This window comes from Ranitomeya variabilis, chromosome 3 (assembly GCF_051348905.1).
Source record: "Ranitomeya variabilis isolate aRanVar5 chromosome 3, aRanVar5.hap1, whole genome shotgun sequence".
Lineage (NCBI taxonomy): Eukaryota > Metazoa > Chordata > Amphibia > Anura > Dendrobatidae > Ranitomeya > Ranitomeya variabilis.
In genome coordinates, this window is record NC_135234.1 from 82742699 (window position 1) to 82767764 (window position 25066).

Here is a 25066-nt window from a genome sequence, read left to right on the forward strand (position 1 = left end):
TGTGTGATTTCAAATGCCAGGGCTGAATTTCAGTCCCAGTCCGTACCTGCTGAGCACGCGCAAGATACTCGGATACCACTAGTAAGGACCACAATTCTCCATAGCAGATTACCACAACTATTGCACAGCTCATGGCCAGTCTGAGCATTAGCGGTCCACGCTTGGACTAATTTTTGCAGACATTTCAATGTTCCTTTACACAGTGCAAATTTAGGGGTCGATTCATCAAGGTGCTTGTGCCATTTTTCTGGAGTAAACACTATGAAAAGTTGCAGATTTTTGGCCCGAATGATAAGTAGCAATATTTTTGAGCACCATGAACCTGCAACAAAATTTTTCAACTTTTCGCATTTTAAGGCCATTCCCAACCAGCTCAAAATGGGCAGAGCATGGCAGCTCCCAATTTCATGAGTAGATACGCCACAGTAGAGGCGTAATTTACACCAGAAGTGTTACTCCAGTAGTGAAAAATACCTGAAAAATGGTCAACTCACTTCTTTCAACTGCTTGGCCGCTAAATCGGGTTGAAAAACAAAACAAATACGGTAGTTTTTACATAAAAATGAATATGTTTGTTTATTCTTTTGAGTGCTTTCTGGGCCATTTTTCAGATGGGTTTATTGGTGATCCTGCCTGAAAAAGACGTTGTGCACACATCCCAAGACAAAAGAAAATCTGCCTTTTTCTCAATACAAGATGTTTTTATTCAACTGATTAAGACTATAAAAATGTGTGGCGCCCCTGAAGGTCCAGTCGCCACAGAGGTACTGCACCTCAGCCAGAGGAGTGGTACCCCGCTCTCAGGTTAAGAAGGGGGCACTACCCAGGACCCACACACTAGCACCCAACACTAGACCTCTATAGGCCTGGAGGGAACTAGGTAGAGGGTGTGGGTGGAGTGGCAGTTGTGAGGAGTTGTCATGGAAACAAGAGGGAGGAGTCAATCGGTGACAAGAGGAGTGAACAGTGAGAAGCAGAGGGAGTTGGAGCTGGGGACTTGAGCAGAGAGGAGCTCATCCCAGCACCAGAGGACAGAGAGAACAAGGAAGATAGAGAAAAGCTCCTGACAGAAAGAAGAGAGAGAAGGGGTCCTAGGGGCATGGGTAGTGAGGAATCCACCCGTGGGGCCCGGATACACGCCAACTGAAGTTGGGTGGAGGGACAGGTCACAGTGGGGGAAACCAGTCCCCAGACTAGTGGAGAACTACAAGGCTCAGCTAGCCAGCCGGAGGCTGTGGTATCTGTACGTGCCATAACCACAACCACACACACACTCGCTGAAAAGGCAGCCACATAGGATCAAGGGCACCAGGAGGACATCACCCGACAGCATCCGAGGCTGCTGGCTTGGGACACTGTGTGTGAAGGCGCAGGGCAGGAGAGGCGGGAGCCAGCGCAGTAAGACGGCCAGGAAAGGCACATAAGAAGGGGGTTCTGGCTAAATAGACCCCAAATTACATGAGAGCTGGCTGGACCAGGAGGACACAGCACCTGGATGGGACTGCATTTAAAAACTGTGAGTAAAAGTGTGGAAACTGCACCCTGCTGTGTCCTCTGTATTATTACTGCGTCATCCACCCTGCGCTACAACCATCACCAACAGCTTTAACACTAAAATTGCCCTGGGGCCCAGCTCTACCCGTGGAGAGCCGTAACAACTCTGCTGCATCACCATCAGCCCCAGCAGTCCCCTTAAGCAGTGTCGGCCACTCATTGCCGAACACCATGATTTCTCTTAATCATTTTACTGGACGCCCAGGGCCACGGACCGGGTCACAGCTGCCGTGACAACCCCCGAAGAACCGTCGGACCCGGCCCGAGTACTCCACGGCTCTAGAGGGCGCTCCAAATGTACTAGGCCGATCCAAAGAAAGTGGGCAGATTTATGAAAATAACTGTTTTGTTACCAATAGAAACCAATCACAGTACAGCTTTTATTTTACCAGGTACATTTAAGAAATGAAAGCGAAGATCTGATTGGTTCCTCTGAACAAGAAACTCTTTTTCTTTCTATCAGTTTCCTAGAACGCCACCAATGTGCACATCTCTATTCATGGTTTGTTCGTTACAGCAGAAAACCCCAGGAGCCTCCTTATTCTTCTGCATATTTCACAAACATATCAGTTAAGAATAAAAGAATTTTTTTCCAGTGACAGCGAACTTCACAGATCAGCTGGAAACAGCGCAGAACAGCTGCGCTCTGCTGTGTGACGGCCAGGCTTGGATGACAAATCCATCATAGCTCAGGGTCAAACCCAAAACCCACATGTGTATGGATTGTGAACAATTCACAGAAAAAAAAATCAGCGGGATAGATCTATTTTAAGACTATTCTCCAAATAAGGATATAGTGAAAATGCCATTGCGGCTGTCAACCGGATCTCTGGCATTTATTGAGTTAACTAGACATCCAAGTTTGGACGTATCAGACATGCAAAAAGTAATAATAATTTATGGAAACAAGCATGTTGATCTCTTGCCAGGCCACAAAATCCCTGAAAATAAAGAATGAATCTTCTCTATTACGAGACACATCAAATCCTATGGACGCCTGAGCTGCTGAGGTTACCGTGAGTAGTGCTCCCAAGTGCACACCTTTGCCGTATGTCAATACTTGCTTCCTGCACACACAAATGCTGCAGAGGAGGCTGTCAATCAATGTGCCAGAGTGGGAGGGATTACAACCACATTCACAGTGTGGGAATCAGTGACTATAACCGCTCCCTGCACCTCCCCAACGACTGGAAGAAAGTGGCTACAGAGAGGATATAAGTCCATTATCTCCCTGTAGCTGCTGATCCAATAAGGCAGACAGACATGATTTAGACGCTATTTACCTAGAGAATAAGCATATATCTATCTACAGGTAAATAGGGTTTTTGGAGGTGACAGGTTTCCTTTAATCATGATTAGGTCTTGTAGATATGATAAAAATGTTGACTCCAAAATTGGTAAGTAGCAGTGTGCAATTGGTAAAAGGGTTTATTCAGGACTATTATTTTTACTAAGGGCTTAAAAACTAACAGCCGGTAATTGCCAATAGAGGCAACCGACTGCTCCTGCTAGCTATTTAGGTGCTCCACCATCTTTTCAGTTAGCCATTAAAAGGTATCAACCACTGAGGACTCTCAATTCTAAACATTTTTCCACGTCTACAGAACAGATTTTCCTCTTCTGGGCTGCTCTGTCAACTGGGTGTGACTGCCAACGGACATCATATTGATTGACTGCTGGTTCCCCACAGTTAAGCAGTGGGGAGCCAGCTGTCAATCAGAATGACATCAGTGGTCACGCTCTGTCAACAGAGCAGAGGGGATGACAAGCTGCTACTCTGTCAGAATGATGTCAGTGGAAGCTACTGAATGGCGGCGGAGCGGTCTGTGACTGCTCTGTACCGGCAGAGATCGGCGCCCGGCACAACAGGCAGGAAGTTATCCACAGTTAGTTGTTAGGTTCATAGTAAAAAACAAAAAAAAAAAATAGTCTTGGATATCCCCTTCAATGGTCTGCTAGATAAACCACCGACCTAGACTTAGGGTATGTTTACAAACAACATTTTTGATGTGGATTTTTCTGTACCAAAAAACCCCAGAGTACTGGCAGAAAAAACTTGCATTTTTTCCCCATTCATTTGTATAGTTGAAAAACACAAAGAAATTATATGATGCAGATTTCAAAAAACAACAAGCAACTCAAAAAACGCAAAGTCAAAAAACGCAGCATTTGAATTCAGATTATAGAAATGTCTTTTCCTTTGCTGTTACCGTAAAAGACAGCATTTTTTTCCCAAATTAAAAAACAAGAGAAAAACACTGCAAATGGGAACGTACCCTTAGGTGTCCCGTCTCTGTGTCTATATCAAGGAATCGGCACGCATAGCGCAGCTTGTTCGATTTTCAAAAGCGCAATAGTCACACAAGTAATAAGTCTTGTACCTGAAAATGAAGGGTGTAAAGGTTCCTCTAGGCCGATGCAGTAAAACCCCTTTATGTTCAGTACTCCCCTCCAGGAGCATAACTACAAGCGGGGCAGGGGTTCAAATCGCACAACTGGGCCCTGGAGTCTAAATGGGTCAAAAAGTCTTTGGCCTATATGAAAAGACCAATGCTATTAAAAAACTTGCAATGATTTGGGACCCATGAGCGTCAAGTTTCGCCACTGCTCACCACCTGTACAGGGCTATTTGTAATGAGGGAACTGCAGTGATATTTGTCACCGGCAGGAGAAAATAAAGCTATTACCAATAAATCACTGTTTTGTTTGTTTTCTGCCTTTGATTTTTTTTTGTATGTTCCTTTTCTGTTTCCTTTGATTTTTTATCTCAGCTGAAAGAATAATTATTTTTTTTAGTGCTAAAAAGGTGAATGTCCTTTTAATCAAGGACTGGATTTACCCATTCCCATGGTGACAGGTGTATAGAACCTTCCAGAAAAAAACAAAAAGGGAAAAACTTAAATTAAAGCACTGCTGTTTTTAAAGAAATATGGCTTCAATCACAATTATTAGAATCTCCTTTCTAGTCTAAGAGCAAAGTGTGTGCGGCTGACCTCCTGGGACAGAAAACAGATTATTATGCAGAACGCAGCAGGCGATGAATAAATAGGAGCAGTATATCACAATAGGTAAAATAGACATTTTATTACGCCTCCAGGCTACCAGAACTTGTGAGTAACGTGGAGTTTGTGTTCACATTGGTGGTTTTCTCCCCCTTTTCCTCCACAAGCTATGCTATAAATTTAATGACAATGATATACTGATCTCATTCAGTGTGGAACTAAAAATATATTAGAAAAAATATTTTAGAGCAATATTAACCCCTTCACCACCAAGGGTGGTTTGCACGTTAATGACCGGGCCAATTTTTACAATTCTGACCACTGTCCCTTTATGAGGTTATAACTCTGGAACGCTTCAACGGATCTTGGCGATTCTGACATTGTTTTCTCGTGACATATTGTACTTCATGTTAGTGGTAAAATTTCTTCGATATAACTTGCGTTTATTTGTGAAAAAAACGAATATTTGGCGAAAATTTTGAAAATTTCGCAATTTTCCAACTTTGAATTTTTATGCCCTTAAATCACAGACATATGTCACACAAAATACTTAATAAATAACATTTCCCACATGTCTACTTTACATCAGCACAATTTTGGAACCAAAATTTTTTTTTGTGACGGAGTTATAAGGGTTAAAAGTTGACCAGCAATTTCTCATTTTTACAACACCATTTTTTTTTAGGGACCACATCTCATTTGAAGTCATTTTGACGGGTCTATATGATAGAAAATACCCAAGTGTGACACCATTCTAAAAACTGCACCCCTCAAGGTACTCAAAACCACTTTCAAGAAGTTTATTAACCCTTCAGGTGTTTCACAGGAATTTTTGGAATGTTTAAATAAAAATGAACATTTAACTTTTTTTCACACAAAATTTATTTCAGATCCAATTTGTTTTATTTTACCAAGGGTAACAGGAGAAAATAGACCCCAAAAGTTGTTGTGCAATTTGTCCTGAGTACGCTGATACCCCATATGTGGGGGTAAACCACAGTTTGGGCGCATGGCAGAGCTTGGAAGCAAAGGAGCGCCATTTGACTTTTCAATGCAAAATTGACTGGAATTGAGATGGGACGCCATGTTGCATTTGGAGAGCCCCTGATGTGCCTAAACATTGAAACCCCTAACAAGTGACACCATTTTGGAAAGTAGACCCCCTAAGGAACTTATCTAGATGTGTGGTGAGCACTTTGACCCAACAAGTGCTTTACAGAAGTTTATAATGCAGAGCCGTAAAAATAAAAAATCATATTTTTTCACAAAAATGATCTTTTCACCCCCAATTTTTTATTTTCCCAAGGGTGAGAGAAGAAATTGGACCCCAAAAATTGTTGTGCAATTTGTCCTGAGTACGCTGATACCCCATATGTGGGTGTAAACCATTGTTTGGGCGCAGGGCAGAGCTCGGAAGGGAAGGAGCGCCATTTGACTTTTCAATGCAAAATTGACTGGAATTGAGATGGGACGCCATGTTGCATTTAGAGAGCCCTTGATGTGCCTAAACATTGAAACCCCTAACAAGTGACACCATTTTGGAAAGTAGACCCCCTAAGGAACTTATCTAGATGTGTGGTGAGCACTTTGACCCAACAAGTGCTTTACAGAAGTTTATAATGCAGAGCCGTAAAAATAAAAAATCATATTTTTTCACAAAAATGATCTTTTCACCCCCAATTTTTTATTTTCCCAAGGGTAAGAGAAGAAATTGGACCCCAAAAATTGTTGTGCAATTTGTCCTGAGTACACTGATACCCCATATGTGGGTGTAAACCATTGTTTGGGCGCAGGGCAGAGCTCAGAAGGGAAGAAGCGCCATTTGACTTTTCAATGCAAAATTGACTGGAATTGAGATAGGACGCCATGTTGCGTTTGGAGAGCCCCTAATGTGCCTAAACATTGAAACCCCCCACGAGTGACACCATTTTGGAAAGTAGACCCCTTAAGGAACTTATCTAGATGTGTGTTGAGCACTTTGACCCAACAAGTGCTTCACAGAAGTTTATAATGCAGAGCCGTAAAAATAAAAAATCATATTTTTTCACAAAAATGATCTTTTCACCCCCATTTTTTTATTTCCCCAAGGGTAAGAGAAGAAATTAGACCACAAAAGTTGTTGTGCAATTTGTCCTGAGTACGACGATACCCCATATGTGGGTGTAAACCATTGTTTGGGCGCATAGCAGAGCTCAGAAGGGAAGAAGCGCTATTTTACTTTTCAATGCAAAATTGACTGGAATTAAGATGGGATGCCATGTTGCGTTTGGAGAGCCCCTGATGTGCCTAAACATTAAACCCCCCCACAAGTGACACCATTTTGGAAAGTAGACCCCCTAAGGAACTTATCTAGATGTGTTTTGAGAGCTTTGAACCCCCAAATGTTTCACTACAGTTTATAACGCAGAGCCGTGAAAATAAAAATTATTTTTTTTTTTCACAAAAATGATTTTTTAGCCCCCGGTTTTGTATTTTCACAAGGGTATCAGGATAAATTGGACCCTAAAAGTTGTTGTCCAATTTGTCCTGAGTATGCTGATACCCCCTATGTGGGGGGGAACCACTGTTTGGGCGCATGACAGAGCTCGGAAGGGAAGGAGCGCCATTTGGAATGCAGACTTAAATGGATTGGTCTGCAGGCGTCACGTTGCATTTGCAGAGCCCCTGATGTACCCAAACAGTACAAACCCCCCACAAGTGACCCCATATTGGAAACTAGACCCCCCAAGGAACTTATCTAGATGTGTTGTGAGAACTTTGAACCCCCAAGTGTTTCACTACAGTTTATAACGCAGAGCCGTGAAAATAAAAATTATTTTTTTTTTCACAAAAATGATTTTTTAGCCCCCAGTTTTGTATTTTCACAAGGGTATCAGGATAAATTGGACCCTAAAAGTTGTTGTCCAATTTGTCCTGAGTACGCTGATACCCCCTATGTGGGGGGGAACCACTGTTTGGGCGCATGACAGAGCTCGGAAGGGAAGGAGCGCCATTTGGAATGCAGACTTAAATGGATTGGTCTGCAGGCGTCACGTTGCATTTGCAGAGCCCCTGATGTACCCAAATAGTACAAACCCCCCACAAGTGACCCCATATTGGAAACTAGACCCCCCAAGGAACTTATCTAGATGTGTTGTGAGAACTTTGAACCCCCAAGTGTTTCACTACAGTTTATAACGCAGAGCCGTGAAAATAAAAATTATTTTTTTTTTCACAAAAATGATTTTTTAGCCCCCAGTTTTGTATTTTCACAAGGGTATCAGGATAAATTGGACCCTAAAAGTTGTTGTCCCATTTGTCCTGAGTATGCTGATACCCCCTATGTGGGGGGGAACCACTGTTTGGGCGCATGACAGAGCTCGGAAGGGAAGGAGCGCCATTTGGAATGCAGACTTAAATGGATTGGTCTGCAGGCGTCACGTTGCATTTGCAGAGCCCCTGATGTACCCAAATAGTACAAACCCCCCACAAGTGACCCCATATTGGAAACTAGACCTCCCAAGGAACTTATCTAGATGTGTTGTGAGAACTTTGAACCCCCAAGTGTTTCACTACAGTTTACAACGCAGAGCCGTGAAAATAAAACATATTTTTTTTCCCACAAAAATGATTTTTAGCCCCCCAAATTTTTATTTTCCCAAGGATAACAAGAGAACTTGGACCCCAGAAGTTGTTGTTCAATTTGTCCCTAGTACGCTGATACCCCATATGTTGGGGTAAACCCCTTTTTGGACGCACGGGAGAGCTCGGAAGGGAAGGAGCACTGTGTTACTTTTTCAACGCAGAATTGGCTGGAATTGAGATTGGACGCCATGTCGCGTTTGGAGAGCCCCTGATGTGCCTGAACAGTGGAAACTCCCCAATTCTACCTGAAACCCTACCCCTAACCTCACCCCTAACTGTTTACTGAACATTTTCTGACAGTCATAAGTGCCACGTATATAAGTGCCACGTATATAAGTGCCACGTATTTAAGAGCCACGTATTTAAGAGCCACGTATTTAAGTGCCACGTATTTAAGTGCCACGTATTTCAGTGCCACGATATTTCAGTGCCACGTATTTTAGTGCCACGTATTTTAGTGCCACGTATTTCAGTGCCACGTATTTCAGGCACTGAAAAATACGTGGCACGTAAATACTTCAGTGCCACGATATTTCAGTGCCACGATATTTCAGTGCCACGATATTTCAGTGCCACGATATTTCAGTGCCACGTATTTCAGTGCCACGTATTTCAGTGCCACGTATTTCAGGCACTGAAAAATACGTGGCACTGAAATACGTGGCACTGAAATACGTGGCACTGAAATACGTGGCACTTAAATACGTGGCACTTAAATACGTGGCACTTAAATACGTGGCACTTAAATACGTGGCACTTATATACGTGGCACTTATATACGTGGCCACTGAAATATCGTGGCACTTATATACGTATATACGTATATAAACGTATATTTCAGTGCCACGTATTTCAGTGCCACGTATTTCAGGTTAGGGGTAGGGTTAGGGGTAGGGTTAGGGTTTTTTGTTTTTTTCTTGTTTTCTTGTGTTTTTCTATAAAAACGCATGCGTTTTACCGCGTTTACATGCATTTTTTCACACATGTGGTTTTTTTAAAAAACGCATGCAGATAAAAACGCAAGTGTGAAACCAGACTAAAAGACGCTTTTTATAGCAAAAAAGTTTTTGCGTCTCCACATTTTGAGACCTATAATTTTTCCACATTTTGGTCCACAGAGTCATGTGAGGTCTTGTTTTTTGCGGGACGAGTTGACGTTTTTATTGGTAACATTTTCGGACACGTGACATTTTTTGATCGCTTTTTATTCCGATTTTTGTGAGGCAGAGTGATCAAAAACCAGCTATTCATGAATTTCTTTTGGGGGAGGCGTTTATACCGTTCCGCGTTTGGTAAAATTGATAAAGCAGTTTTATTCGTCGGGTCAGTACGATTACAGCGATACCTCATTTATATCATTTTTTTATGTTTTGACGCTTTTATACGATAAAAACTATTTTATAGAAAAAATAATTATTTTGGCATCACTTTATTCTGAGGACTATAACTTTTTTATTTTTTTGCTGATGATGCTGTATGGCGGCTCGTTTTTTGCGGGACAAGATGACGCTTTCAGCGGTAACATGGTTATTTATATCCGTCTTTTTGATCGCGTGTTATTCCACTTTTTGTTCGGCGGTATGGTAATAAAGCGTTGTTTTTTGCCTCGTTTTTTTTTTTTTTTTCTTACGGTGTTTACTGAAGGGGTTAACTAGTGGGCCAGTTTTATAGGTTGGGTCGTTACGGACGCGGCGATACTAAATATGTGTACTTTTATTGTTTTTGTTTGTTTTTTTTAGATAAAGAAATGTATTTATGGGAATAATATTTTTTTTTTTATTATTATTTATTTAGGAATTTTTTTTATTTTTTTTTACACATGTGGAAATTTTTTTTTTTACTTTTTTACTTTGTCCCAGGGGGGGACATCACAGATCGCAGATCTGATAGTGTGCACAGCACTCTATCAGATCGGCGATCATACTTTCATCGGAGCAGGCTGCAGCTTTCATCTGCAGCCTGCTCCGACCTGGAAGTGCTCCCTGCAGGACCCGGATACAGCCCCTCGGCCATTTTGGATCCGGGGCCTGCAGGGAGAAGACGTTCGGTACGAGGTGAGTACATCACCTTGTACCGATCGTCTCAGGGAAGCCCGCAGGGAGCCCCCTCCCTGCGCGATGCTTCCCTGTACCGCCGGTACACCGCGATCATGTTTGATCGCGGTGTGCCGGGGGTTAATGTGCCGGGGGCGGTCCGTGACCGCTCCTGGCACATAGTGCCGGATGTCAGCTGCGATATGCAGCCGACACCCGGCCGCGATCGGCCGCGCTCCCCCCGTGAGCGCGGCCGATCGCGTATGACGTACTATCCCGTCGGCGGTCATGGGGGCCCACCCCACCTCGACGGGATAGTACGTCAAATGTCGGGAAGGGGTTAAAAAAGTTATCGTATTAGATTATTTTGATTTAAAGGGATTTTTCCACCAACAAAGTTCATTTTAATCAACAGATCTTGGAATAATAATAATTTACACAATTTTATGTGTTTAAATAAAATGTTCCTGTGCTGAGATAATCTGATAAATGTGCCCCTGCATATGTATAAGATTATCTCAGCACAGGAACATTTTATTTAAACACATACAATTGTGGAGCTTATTATTCCAAGATCTGTTGATTAAAATGAACTTTATTCTTGGGAAAACCCCTTAAAAAAAAGTGGGTCCACCATTTAGGACCCTCATCTATCAGCCATCGTTGAAACGGCAAAAAATGTTTTGGAGAATCGGCATTAATCTCGATAGATAATGTGTAATACCTTATTACTCCTGTTGGGGTGCTGCAGGATATTTGAATGCTTGCTGCTGGATCGTCTCATCACTGATTTCTAGGTATTGGGATCTAACAAAAGAGGGGTTGTTACATCAAAAAATACCTGTCTCTAGATGATAAAAAGGTAAACTATAAGTTTCTAATACCTAGTGTAGGATTAAGGTATTAAGTTTAGATTTTTTAATACCGAATTTATTGTAACAAAAAAACTCTAGGCATGAGTAATAGGGGGGGGGGGGGGGGGGGATTTAATGTGCCCTTCTTCCAAATTTGTCTTGAGCTTAGATAAATACAACAGAAAGGAATACAAAGAAGACTCGCTTATATAAGGCCATTAGGCAACGCACAAGGAAGATGCTATTCTTCTCTACGACATTATCCAAAACTCCACTAAAGACGCTGATTTCCATTATCCAATTACAAAAAGGAATTCAGAAAAATAAATGAGTAATGGACAGGGTTAGTCATCAAATGTAGGTAAGCTTACAAAGATCACGTAATAGGTTTAGGTCAAAATGACCAATTTATTTGACAAGTGTTTAGTCATTCAAAATAGATTTTTCATCTCTTCTTGATTTTGTAGCTTATTCCTACCTTCCTCATACATTTGCAGACTATATATCATGTACTAGCCTGTACAGTAGCATGTAAAAGTTTGGGCGCCCCTGGTCAAAATGACTGATCTTGTGAACAGTAAGGTTTATGCCGACGTGTGGAGGAATAGTTGGTCCGATAAGACACCGTCTGACGAGCCTCCGGGCTCCGTGATTGGCTACAATGATGTTTGCTGGTGATGTGAGGTCATCTCTGCAGCCAAAACAATGAGACTGGAGCCGCAGCGGACATACGGGACCACATGGAGGGACAGCGAGTACTATATATTATTTTTCTATGGCATATGCCAAAAAACATTTGGGGTCCACTTTTCTAAACCCTTTAAAGAGGTTGGCTGAAAATAAACCCATCGATATGAACAGACCCGTCATATATCTTTTGTGTATGGGGCTTCCTGACATTGAATTTCAATATATAATTCTGAGGTTAAGGCGCTGCCAATGGTGTATGGCAGCAACTAACCCTTTGTCTCCTTTCTACTCACACGCACGCTTGCCCGGGTTGAACATGTATGTGTATGGAGGTCTGCCTTATCTATGAATAACACATTCGTGATAAACAATATGTCTGGATTATACATGAAAACTTTTATAAAACTTTCAGCCCCGAGCCAAATCAAGTTTTTAGGATATTTTTGATAAGACTATATGTGTATGAAGGTTATAACTGTCTGGAAACATGAAACTATGACCCTATAGTCTTTCTTGGGATCAAGCAAAAATCGAATGTGTATGCGGTAGCTCCATTAAAGGGTTCGTCTCATCTTATTAAACAGGTACAATTGTTAAGTATTTGGCTCCTTTGCAATTTACCTCTAATTACAAATCCACTCTTTTTTTTCAAGAACGGAAGGATTTTAATTCTATTGTGTACTGCCCATTGTCTAGGCGACCGGCCACCTATCAGAGGTGGTAGGTTTCACAGGCAAGGAGTGGGCACTTGCAAGTTCTTTGATTCAGATCGGGGGGTACACAACCTGCATCTCAGGGGCCACATGCAGCACTTGATGGCCTTTTTTTTGGTGGGGGGGGGGGGGGCTTCAATTATGGGGTCACAGACTTGTCTGTCAGTGTTAAATGTATTTTCCATGTTAGGGACTAGAGAAGTGTCAGGTAGCACCATAGGGATGGGTAACTATTAATGGTGCACTGAGTGGCCATGCCATCATCTAGGTAAGAAGTAGATGAAGTGCAGAAGTGGAATTTCATGAGTGCTGCCTTCATCATTGTAGTTTTTGGAAGAAGGGAACACTTCCCCGTGTTATCGTCATTGGAGAAATCTCAATCCATGGTCTCTTCCTTTGTGGTTTGTTAACGGAAGAGAAGAGGACATCTATCCTGCTGGTAGGTGGGTGTCCTAAAAATGGAGTCAGCTCCTATTAGATATTTACGGTATGTACTAATGTGTAATTGTAACCCATGGGGTTGTTTCAATCTGAAAATGTGGCCATCAGACCAAAAAAGGTTGTGCACCCCTGCTTTAGAGTCTCAAAGTGACCCCTCTGGACCAGGCCAACTTCTGGTCCCCAGCACTCCTCCGATGGAGCAGAGGCAAAGCTGCATGTGACTGCAACATGGGAGAACGCAGAGTTAAGGCAGCACAACCAGAACTGTCAATCATTAGGAACACAGAAAGCCAGGAGGCAGAGGAGCAGTGCGCTCCTACACAAATAAAGGGAGACAACCCCTTAAAGGGGAAAAAAATCTTGGACTTCATCATGCCTAATGCTGCACTGTATCAGAAGATAAACCCCTGCATGTGTGGCCACTACTTATTCCTCTCTTACTATGTAACTACTGAAAGAAACATGAGGCTAGGATGCCTGTGTCAGGAGCTAGGGGTCAGGAGAGGTAGCCGTCAGCCCTGCAAGCTATTGCATTGCAAAGAGCCTCTACAAGAGCTGGACCTGTCTGTTAGTCTGACACTTCCAAACACTGATGCCTGCCTAATATTAATGTGATGTCTGATATTCATATTCCAGGAAAAAATAAAGCAATAGCAGTCGTTACCTAATAACTGAGACAACTTTGCAAACCGCAGATTTCCATCCTAACAGGCTCATGCTATTGGTTCTCCATATACACCATACCATATTACTCCTATTCTGCAGCCAAATATCCTATTCAGTGACCGGAATATAAATAATATTTACAATATGGTATTTCATGAGCAACAGATATAATTGTGGAGCTCTGCTGGAGGTGCGGGAACATTCTGTAACACATACTCAATTTTGATACATTTGATCCTTTAGTTATAAAATATGCAGCAAAAGAACTGTAGACCTTATTAAGAACTTCAGCACAAGCAGAAACTGAAGTTGTTTCTAGCATCTCATATTTCAAGCGGAGGTTAAAAATGAATGCTGAGAGATCTGAATATTTATACACCTTCACTTGATTTTTTCATTACATGCTCCCACTGGCATGCAGTCTGAGAATTACGTATTTCTCGGGCACTGTTCACACTTGCATATGGGCGTATCTATATATATAATTGTCTAAGGGGTTCTTCAGTCTTTCTGTCGGCAACTTCCGTAACGGAAATCCCGCGTCGCTGATTGGTCTCGCCAGCTGCCTGTCATGGCTGCCGCGACCAATCAGCGACGGGCACAGTCCGATTAGTCCCTCCCTACTCCCCTGCAGTCAGTGCCCAGCGTCCGCATACTCCCCTCCAGTCACCGCTCACACAGGGTTAATGCCAGCGGTAACGGACCGCGTTATGCCGTGGGTAACACACTTCGTTACCGCTGCTATTAACCCTGTGTGTCCTCAACTTTTTACTATTGATGCTGCCTATGCGGCATCAATAGTAAAAAGATCTAATGTTAAAAATAATAAAAAAACAAAAAACCTGCTATTCTCATCTTCTGTCGTTCGACAATGCACTCGCGCCTGCCGCCATCTTTCGTTCCCAGAGATGCATTGCGAAACTACCCAGAAGATTTAGCGGTCTCGCGAGACCGCTAAGTCATCTGGGTAATTTCGCAATGCATCCTGGGAACGATAGATGGCGGCAGCCGCGCGCGAATTGCCAAAGCTTCGCTGGATCCCGGCGGGTGAGTATATAACTATTTTTTATTTTAATTATTTTTTTTAACAGGGATATGGTGCCCACACTGCTAAATACTACGTGGGCTGTGTTATATACTGCGTGGCTGCTATATACTACATGGGCAGTGTTATATACTGCGTGGCCTGTGCTATATACTACGTCGCCGGTGTGTCTGTGTTATATACTGTGTGGCTGCTATATACTGCGTGGGCTGTGTTATATAGTACGTGGGCTGTGTTTATATTCTGTTTGGGCTGTGTTATATACAGCGTGGCCACTGTTATATACTGCGTGGCCTGTATTAACGCATCGGCTATTCTACAATATGTATGTATGTATATAGCAGCCACATAGTATATAGCACAGGCCACGTAGTATTTGTCTGCTATATACTACATGGCTCCTATATACTACGTGGCCTGTGCTATATACTATGTGGCTGCTATATACAGTGCCTACAAGTAGTATTCAACCCCCTGCAGATTTTGCAGGTTTAATAAGATGCAAATAAGTTAGAACCTTCAAACTTCAAACAAGAGCAGGATTTATTAACAGATGCATAAATCTTACAAACCAAAAAGTTTTGTTGCTCTGTTAAATTTTTATAAATTTTAAACATAAAAGTGTGGGTCAATTATTATTCAACCCCTAGGTTTAATATTTTGTGGAATAACCTTTGTTTGCAATTACAGCTAATAATCGTCTTTTATAAGACCTGATCAGGCCGGCACAGGTCTCTGGAGTTATCTTGGCCCACTCCTCCATGCAGATCTTCTCCAAGTTATCTAGGTTCTTTGGGTGTCTCATGTGGACTTTAATCTTGAGCTCCTTCCACAAGTTTTCAATTGGGTTAAGGTCAGGAGACTGACTAGGCCACTGCAACACCTTGATTTTTTGCCTCTTGAACCAGGCCTTGGTTTTTTTGTCTGTGTGCTTTGGGTCGTTGTCTTGTTGGAAGATGAAATGACGACCCATCTTAAGATCCTTGATGGAGGAGCGGAGGTTCTTGGCCAAAATCTCCAGGTAGGCCATGCTATCCATCTTCCCATGGATGCGGACCAGATGGCCCCACAGCATGATGCTGCCACCACCACGCTTGACTGTAGGGATGGTATTCTTGGGGTCGTATGCAGTGCCATCCAGTCTCCAAACGTCACGTGTGTGGTTGGCACCAAAGATCTCGATTTTGGTCTCATCAGACCAGAGAACCTTGAACCAGTCAGTCTCTGAGTCCTCCAAGTGATCGTGAGCAAACTGTAGACGAGCCTTGACATGATGCTTTCAAAGTAAAGGTACCTTACGGGCTCGTCTGGAACGGAGACCATTGCGGTGGAGTACGTTACTTATGGTATTGACTGAAACCAATGTCCCCACTGCCATGAGATCTTCCCGGAGCTCCTTCCTTGTTGTCCTTGGGTTAGCCTTGACTCTTCGGACAAGCCTGGCCTCGGCACGGGAGGAAACTTTCAAAGGCTGTCCAGGCCGTGGAAAGCTAACAGTAGTTCCATAAGTCTTCCACTTCCGGATGATGCTCCCAACAGTGGAGACAGGTAGGCCCAACTCCTTGGAAAGGGTTTTGTACCCCTTGCCAGCCTTGTGACCCTCCACGATCTTGTCTCTGATGGCCTTGGAATGCTCCTTTGTCTTTCCCATGTTGACCATGTATGACTGCTGTTCACAAGTTTGGGGAGGGTCTTAAATAGTCAGAAAAGGCTGGAAAAAGAGATAATTAATCCAAACATGTGAAGCTCATTGTTCTTTGTGCCTGAACTACTTCTTAATACTTTAAGGGAACCAAACAGAATTCTGGTGGGTTGAGGGGTTGAATAATAAATGACCCTCTGAAAAAACTTTTCCCAATTTAAAAAACAAACAAACAAAGAAATAACATTCTTTTTTGCTGTAGTGCATTTCACACTTCCAGGCTGATCTACAGTCCAAATGTCACAATGCCAAGTTAATTCCAAATGTGTAAACCTGCTAAATCTGCAGGGGGTTGAATACTACTTGTAGGCACTGTACATACAACATACATACATATTCTAGAATACTGGATACGTTAGAATCGGGCCACCATCTAGTTGGGTATAATGCTGGTCACATATTGGAAATCTGATGGTGCCCATTATTGTTTGCAGGGTCCTCAGACCAATGAGGGTCTCCAGCATGCAGGGGTCCACTAGGTCACGGTCACACGTTCAGTATTTGGTCAGTATTTTCCATCAGTATTTATAAGCAAAAATTTGGAGTGGAACAAATTAGAAGAAAAGTATAATAGAAACACGTCACCACTTCTGCCTTTTTCACTCACTCCTTGTTTTGGCTTACAAATACTGATGTAAAATACTGTCCAAATACTGAACGTGTGAAAGTGGATTGAGAGGTACAGAAATATGGAAATACCTTGGGCAGAAGTGAATAGAGCCTTAGCTGCCTATTAGTTCAATTGTATCAAGGCAAAACAGAGATGATTACAGATTTGTTGCACTGTCCAAAAAAGAAAGAGTCTGATGTAGTCTACACATACCTCCTGCCTCATCAGATTTGTGGCTGTTGAACTATCCACCATGACTTATACTACATCTCTGCTTAGATTGGCTGTTATGTAAATGCAGCGCCCCAGAGTCCTGGTCGTTGCAGTACTGATGCTCCGCCGCTAAGGGGGGCTATGGTACGTCTGATGGCACTGAAGGAGTTCTTCTGACCAGGTATCACAGACACCAATACACTTCACAGTCTGGCCTCCAGATGGGAGCTAAGGGTACTATTCATTAGGCCACTCCTCACAGTCTGGTAAAACTGGGGGTTAGGCAGGAAGTGAGACAGAAGCTGACTGGGAATCGAACAGGCAACATCCTGTGGCAGAGGGTGTTGCGGGGAGAGACTCAGGGGGGTCCCTGTCAGGGGTGGGATCCTGACAGAGGCCTAGCGAACAGAGAGAACGTTACGGGACCACGCCTGCACCTGATCGCGGCGGTACCCTAAGAAAGGACAAGAAGCGAGGTTTATTGTGCTGAGTGAGAAACGAGATCAACGCAACAAGGAGAAACACCAGTAGGAGTCGTGCTGTAAGACGAGGCAACATCCTACTGAGGCGCGCAGCCGGTGGCCGGAACGCCGAGGAAGTATAGAGCTCCAGGCCTAACTTCAAACCTACGGCAGGACAGTCAGCTATAGGCGGGCTGTCTCACACAAATCACCTATGAAGACACAGGGGGCAACAACAGGAGGAGGGCGACACTAGAGTCCAGGAAGAGCTCCGAGCCTACCCGTCATACGGGTGCGTCCTAGCCATATCATCTGGGGGACGAGGCAGAACATCATAATCGAGTTGTGAGGGAACTTCAGAAACAGACACAACAGTTGTGGGGACTATCCCGTAAGCACAGCAGGGGAGGACCACAACACACAAGCGCTAGAAGGTAGGCACAGATTTCCACCTGCAAAGGGGACTCTGGAGGTGCCATCGGACCGGCCGGACTTGCGCAGCCTGGTTAACCGTATTCCGGACTGAGGATCCTGAAGCCTTCAGTAAAGAGGTAAAGAGACTGCAACCTGGTGTCCTCGTTATTTACTGCGACCTGCACTGCACCATAACATCATCCCCACATCTCCACATTCATTGTACGCCCCTCAGCAGGGTCACGGACCGGGTCTAGCCACCGTGACAATCCCAGAACAGAGACTCAGAGGCCCGGTACCGGGTACCCCTCGGCCCTGCGGCAGTGGGGGCGCTACATAAAACATAAACATAAACATCCAAAAGCTTATCAGCATGTAGTGAATTATATCATAATAAGTTCAGAAGGATTCAAAACCAAACATTGAACCACTAGTAACAATCCATTATATACTTGCACGTATTGCAAATGAGCCATAATGGTAGATTTATTGTATTATTATGCATTGCTAATATAGCACCATTATATTCCATAGCGCTTTACAGACATCATCGCTGTCCCCATTGGGGCTCACAATCTAGATTCCCTATCACTATGTCTTTGGAATGTAGGAGGAAATCAGGGAACCTGGAGGAAACTCCTTGCAGATGTTGTCCATGGTGGGATTAAACCGGGACCCCAGCGTTGCAAAGCAACAGTGCTAACCACTGAGCCACCATGCTGCATTAAAAGGATTCTTGAACTCTAATGTAACATTCTTATTTCCATGGAGAGATTAATATATATTAACAGAGAATATCAATGAAACGCTTTACACATCAACTCGCCTTAATCTGGCACTAATATGCAATGAAGGAAACCTACCAAAGTATTATCATAATGTAAAAAGCTCTTTACTTGTAGAAAATGTATGGGAATTAGCTTCAGAATCAAAAGATTCCCACTGAATTAATAAAGGATTTCAGTCCACAGCCAGTTACAGGTGCACTGCTTATATTAACACAGAATTCAATTACCTAGCAGTAAAAGATTAAAACCAGGTCTAGAAATACAATTAGTTGGTATTAACTACAGGGATGGATCCCTAGGCTGAGACTAGTAATGTCGGCGCACACACCTAACAATGTCCCATAATGTATAGATTAAACAGATGATTCTCAATAGCTGTCAGTGGAGCCGTTCATCATTGCACTGGCCATGTCTTACTGGTTTCCACTGGCAGCTTAGTGGATCCATAGGTGTCTGCATGAAAATGGTTCTATAGATCTGCCTTGAGACCTTAGGCTTACGCTTATGAAATGCCATATTATGCGATCATTAAAGCTTCTTCTATTTCCACATATAACGAGTGGGTATTCTGTGCCCACTGTGGACACTACACACTGATCAAAGAGAACTCACACGTGATCTGGGCATGAACATTTCTCATTCCACAAGTCATGGACTACAGTCAAACCACAATGCTTTTATGTTTAAAGTTCACATTCTTCATATTTTTTTTTACATGGTCGACTCCTAATAATAGCACTATATGATGAGACGGAAAGATGGCAGAGATAAGAGTCCAGGCTATAAGGCAGGGAGATGGGAGACGACATGTATGTTCTCCCACATGCTACTTCTACATATTACCTGCCCCTCCCTGGCATCTCAATACACCTAATGGAAGGGATATTATTTATACGCTGTATTTACATAACAGATGATAAATATTGACAAATAAGGATACACAATAATAGAATACACAATGGACACAATACATATCATATCACAAGTAATAATGTAAGGCTCAGGCACTAGGGCTGGCAGTCTGCAGCCCACTCCATGCACTGGTGCCCCCCACCCTGGGCACAATGGTCTACATGCTGCCACCACCCATGCTCTGCCCAGACACAATGTCACCCACCTGCCTCTCAGAGAGCTCCTTCTCCAACTCCCGGGATTTGTTGTGCCACACCAGGCAGTGCAGGGGGTATCTGCTCTCCGGACCTTTCCTTGCTGGCATCATCCTCGTCTCATGCTGGATTTCCCACCCCGGCTCCCGAATGCACCATGCAGAAGAGTGTGGGGAGGAGGGCAGCGTGGGAGGCTCCGCAACACTGAGGGTGCCAGGCTGTGTGCCGCCCGGGGGTCTGTGTGTGTGCAGGGATGGCAGCAGCGCCTGTCACTGCAGCCAGCAGAGCAGAGAAGGAAGGGGCATGTCAGGCAGGCAGGCAGGGGAGCGGGGCAGCAGAGTGCGGGGCAGCGCCAGGGGCAGCGCCAGGGGCTCCCGGTGGGCTCAGGACTCCTCCCTGGCAGCGCGGTCTCCGCTCTACTGTCTGCTGCTGCTGCTGCTGCTGTGCATTGTGCAGGATGCTGCCAGTGACAGGCACAGGCGATTTGCATCATGGGGAATGTAGTTCCTTTTCCACTTTGCTGGCAGGTGCGGCTGCTCCTACATAGCTGAGCTGTGGGAGCCACACTGGCCACATTGGGCGAGGAGCTGTGTGTGTCCTGGGCATGGCAATGCAGGGAGCTAAGACAAATAACCAACAATTAGTTGTTGAAAAAATATATAAATTTTTTTTTTTTTGCTTGATTCTTCTGCAGCTTCATAAAGAATTTTTTCTTTTTTTTTTTTCTAGAATATTCTTAATAATTACCAATCATCATCATGAACTCATAATTGCTACATATGAATGCCATCCTCTTCTATCAGATGTAAAACAAGAGTATTTTATTCATTTAGTTCCTGGGAAAAATAAGGGTTAAAATAATATTACAGCTCTAGAACTAGCGCTCGGTTTCCGTCAATGCAAAACTGGGCACAAGCGTGTTGTTACAGTGTAGATGGCCGAATGGCAGGCAGTAGTTTGGGAAAACCTGTATGACGAGTCTCCCCCCTGAGAAAAGTCATTTAATGGGAACCAGTCATCACCAATGTGCCTCTGACTAATAGCAGGGTAGTAGCTGTGGATCATTACCCTCCTGTCACTTGCCATAAATAAGCCATTTATTTCCATGATGCAAATGCCGCTGTTCTGCTCAACCTGTCATTGTTTTGCTGTATTCCTGCTCCTCTCCATTCTGGACAAATAGCCACCTCATCCCTGTGGGTAAATCTAGTTTTAACCCTAGAACTACCGATGGAGTCATTTTGACTCCTTACAATTTTTATTTCTCTTCTATGACTACATTTTTTCAAATTCCGGCTAGAGACTCGGTGACTTTTACTCATTTAGGATGCAAAAAAACAAATATTTTTTTTTTAAAGATCATTTTGACTCCCTACTATATTTAGCTAGTCTTTGTCGCTGAATGTTGTTATTTCTTTTAGTTTTCATTTATTTGTATGTGCAGAATATATGTTGGCTTAGAATTAGAATAATTAGCATTTTTGCAAATATACTTGATATACGCAGGACACATACAGACCATCCGTCAGTGAACCAGTGAACTCTCGAGTGCACTACATCATTTCTGTAGAATACGGCCTGCAGTTTTGCTAATTGCTAATATGGCTAGAAGAAGTGTGCTAAAGCCTGATGATATTCTTGCTATTTTGCATTCTATACATTATATATACATTCTATACATTCTATAAATTAAAGTTACAACAATACCAGGAGCAAGAAACTCTAAAAATAAACGAAAACAAGCCAGGAGTCAAAATGACTCCATTCGGTAGTTCTAGGGGGGGGTGACCAGTTCGGTAGTCCTAGTGTTAAAGGGAATCTGTCACCCCCGGGACGTATATGACCTATTAATATGGGCATACAGGTAATAGAAATGTTACCCTAGTGCTACCTGTATGCCTCATATTAATGGTCTTGTTGCTGATAAATGTTATATTCTTCCTTTATGTTAATGTTTTCCTCCAGGCTCTGGGGCGTGCGGTGCCAGGAAGAAATCCCTGCCTCCTGTCCTCATTGTAATACTACCCCCCTCCTATCAGCGTCAGTTCTGGCCCCAAAATCCCGCGCCTGCAACCTGCTCTCCCTCAGAAATACATACCTCATCCTCCCTTCTGTGGGCGCTGCATTCTGCGCAGGCGCATGTGTGCCGAAAAGGTGCTCTCCCCACTTCCTCACTGCATAGTCATCGCTAGGAACCATGTGTACAGGGAGGAAGTGGGGAGAGCATATTGTCAGCGCGCACACCGGACATCACAGTGACTCATCGGCTCCTGCGCAGAAGATCCCTGAGTGCAGCGCCCATAGAAGGGCGGATGAGGCATGTATTTCTGAGGGAGAGCAGGGCGCAGGCGCGGGATTCTGGGGCCAGACCTGATTGGAGGTGGGGTAGTATTGTAATGAGGAGAGGAGGCAGTTATTTCCTCCAGGCACCGCACACCCCGGAGCCTGAAAGAAAGAATATTACATCTCTCGGCTATCTCCGAGCTGCCACTGTGCAGACCGCTGACACATGCGCAGTAGCAGCTATCGGATCACAGCAGCAGACACCGATAGCAGCTACTGCACAGGCGCGGCGGGCATCATTTTCAAATTGATTTTTTTTCCTCTAGCTGAATAACCTGAAAAAAAAAAATTGTATTATTGGCACACAAAACATGCGATTTTGCTGCAGAGCAGGGGCCATGGCTGGGACCTGTCTGCAGAAGGTCTTTTTTTAAGTACAGTGCCTACAAGTAGTATTCAACCCCCTGCAGATTTAGCAGGTTTACACATTTGGAATTAACTTGGCATTGTGACATTTGGACTGTAGATCAGCCTGGAAGTGTGAAATGCACTGCTGCAAAAAAGAATGTTATTTCTTTGTTTATTTTTTTTTTAAATTGTGAAAAGTTGTTTCAGAGGGTCATTTATTATTCAACCCCTCAACCCACCAGAATTCTGGCTGGTTCCCCTAAAGTATTAAGAAGTAGTTCAGGCACAAAGAACAATGAGCTTCACATGTTTGGATTAATTATCTCTTTTTCCAGCCTTTTCTGACTATTTAAGACCCTCCCCAAACTTGTGAACAGCACTCATACATGGTCAACATGGGAAAGACAAAGGAGCATTCCAAGGCCATCAGAGACAAGATCGTGGAGGGTCACAAGGCTGGCAAGTGGTACAAAACCCTTTCCAAGGAGTTGGGCCTACCTGTCTCCACTGTTGGGAGCATCATCCGGAAGTGGAAGGCTTATGGAACTACTGTTAGCCTTCCACGGCCTGGACAGCCTTTGAAAGTTTCCTCCCGTGCCGAGGCCAGGCTTGTCCGAAGAGTCAAGGTTAACCCAAGGACAACAAGGAAGGAGCTCCGGGAAGATCTCATGGCAGTGGGGACATTGGTTTCAGTCAATACCATAAGTAACGTACTCCACCACAATGGTCTCCATTCCAGACGAGCCCGTAAGGTACCTTTACTTTCAAAGCGTTATGTCAAGGCTCGTCTACAGTTTGCTCATGATCACTTGGAGGACTCTGAGACTGACTGGTTCAAGGTTCTCTGGTCTGATGAGACCAAGATCGAGATCTTTGGTGCCAACCACACACGTGACGTTTGGAGACTGGATGGCACTGCATACGACCCCAAGAATACCATCCCTACAGTCAAGCATGGTGGTGGCAGCATCATGCTGTGGGGCTGTTTCTCAGCCAAGGGGCCTGGCCATCTGGTCCGCATCCATGGGAAGACGGATAGCATTTCCTACCTGGAGATTTTGGCCAAGAACCTCCTCTCCTCCATCAAGGATCTTAAGATGGGTCGTCATTTAATCTTCCAACAAGACAACGACCCAAAGCACACAGCCAAGAAAACCAAGGCCTGGTTCAAGAGGCAAAAAATCAAGGTGTTGCAGTGGCCTAGTCAGTCTCCTGACCTTAACCCAATTGAAAACTTGTGGAAGGAGCTCAAGATTAAAGTCCACGTGAGACACCCAAAGAACCTAGATAACTTGGAGAAGATCTGCATGGAGGAGTGGGCCAAGATAACTCCAGAGACCTGTGCCGGCCTGATCAGGTCTTATAAAAGACGATTATTAGCTGTAATTGCAAACAAAGGTTATTCCACAAAATATTAAACCTAGGGGTTGAATAATAATTGACCCACACTTTTATGTTTAAAATTTATAAAAATTTAACTGAGCAACAAAACTTTTTGGTTTGTAAGATTTATGCATCTGTTAATAAATCCTGCTCTTGTTTGAAGTTTGAAGGCTCTAACTTATTTGCATCTTATTAAACCTGCAAAATCTGCAGGGGGTTGAATACTACTTGTAGGCACTGTATATACAGGGGGCAGGTCAGTGCGGGATCAGTGAACTGTCAGCAGTCTGCATTATGAATATCTAATCAGAGCACCACATGCAGAGACCCCCTCCAGACCCTCTTTAGGGCAGGAGAATCTCATTAACACAAAACTGAAAATAAAGATTAAAGAACAACCATAAGACGGATTTCATCAACCAAGGTATCATTTTAATCAGTATAACGGCGCCGACCTGACACTGTCTGTAGGTTACTGTGCACAATCCTGCTGACAGGTTCCCTTTAAGGCCATGTGCACATGTTCAGGATTTTTCCCGTTTTTTTCGCGTTTTTTCGCTATAAAAACGTGATGAAAACGCGAAAAAAACGCTTACATATGCCTCCTATTACTTACAGGGTATTCCGCATTTTTTGTGCAAATGTTGCATTTTTTTCCGCGAAAAAATCGCATCGCGGAAAAAAAAGCAACATGTTCATTAAAAATGCGGAATTGCGGGGATTCCGCACACCTAGGAGTGCATTGATCTGCTTACTTCCCGCACGGGGCTGTGCACACCATGCGGGAAGTAAGCAGATTATGTGCGGTTGGTACCCAGGGTGGAGGAGAGGAGACTCTCCTCCACGGACTGGGCACCGTATAATTGGTAAAAAAAAAAGAATTAAAATAAAAAATAGTGATATACTCACCCTCTGATGGCCCCCGAAGTGTTCCCGCCTCTCCGGTGCATGCTTTCTCTTCCATTCCTATAGATGGTGTGGTTCAGGACCTGTGATGACGTCGCTGTCTTGTGATTGGTCGCGTGACCGCTCATGTGACTCACGAGACCAATCACAAGCCGCGACGTCATCGAAGG

The 25066-nt window shown here is 43.7% G+C and overlaps 1 protein-coding gene across 4 annotated transcripts in view; it reads right to left on the reverse strand.

The window, feature by feature from the left end:
* ANKRD13B (ankyrin repeat domain 13B) overlaps positions 1-20387 on the reverse strand; it is a 242923-nt gene extending 222536 nt beyond the window's left edge. For 2 of the 4 annotated variants that reach the window (XM_077294291.1, XM_077294288.1), the window contains exon 1: positions 19928-20387. In XM_077294291.1, the coding sequence (XP_077150406.1) occupies positions 19928-20029 (102 nt within the window). In that variant the 5' untranslated portion in view covers positions 20030-20387. The remainder of the gene's footprint in view (positions 1-19927) is intronic. The other 2 variants (XM_077294292.1, XM_077294290.1) reach the window with 1 other exon arrangement.
* Between the last annotated feature and the right edge of the window lie 4679 nt (positions 20388-25066).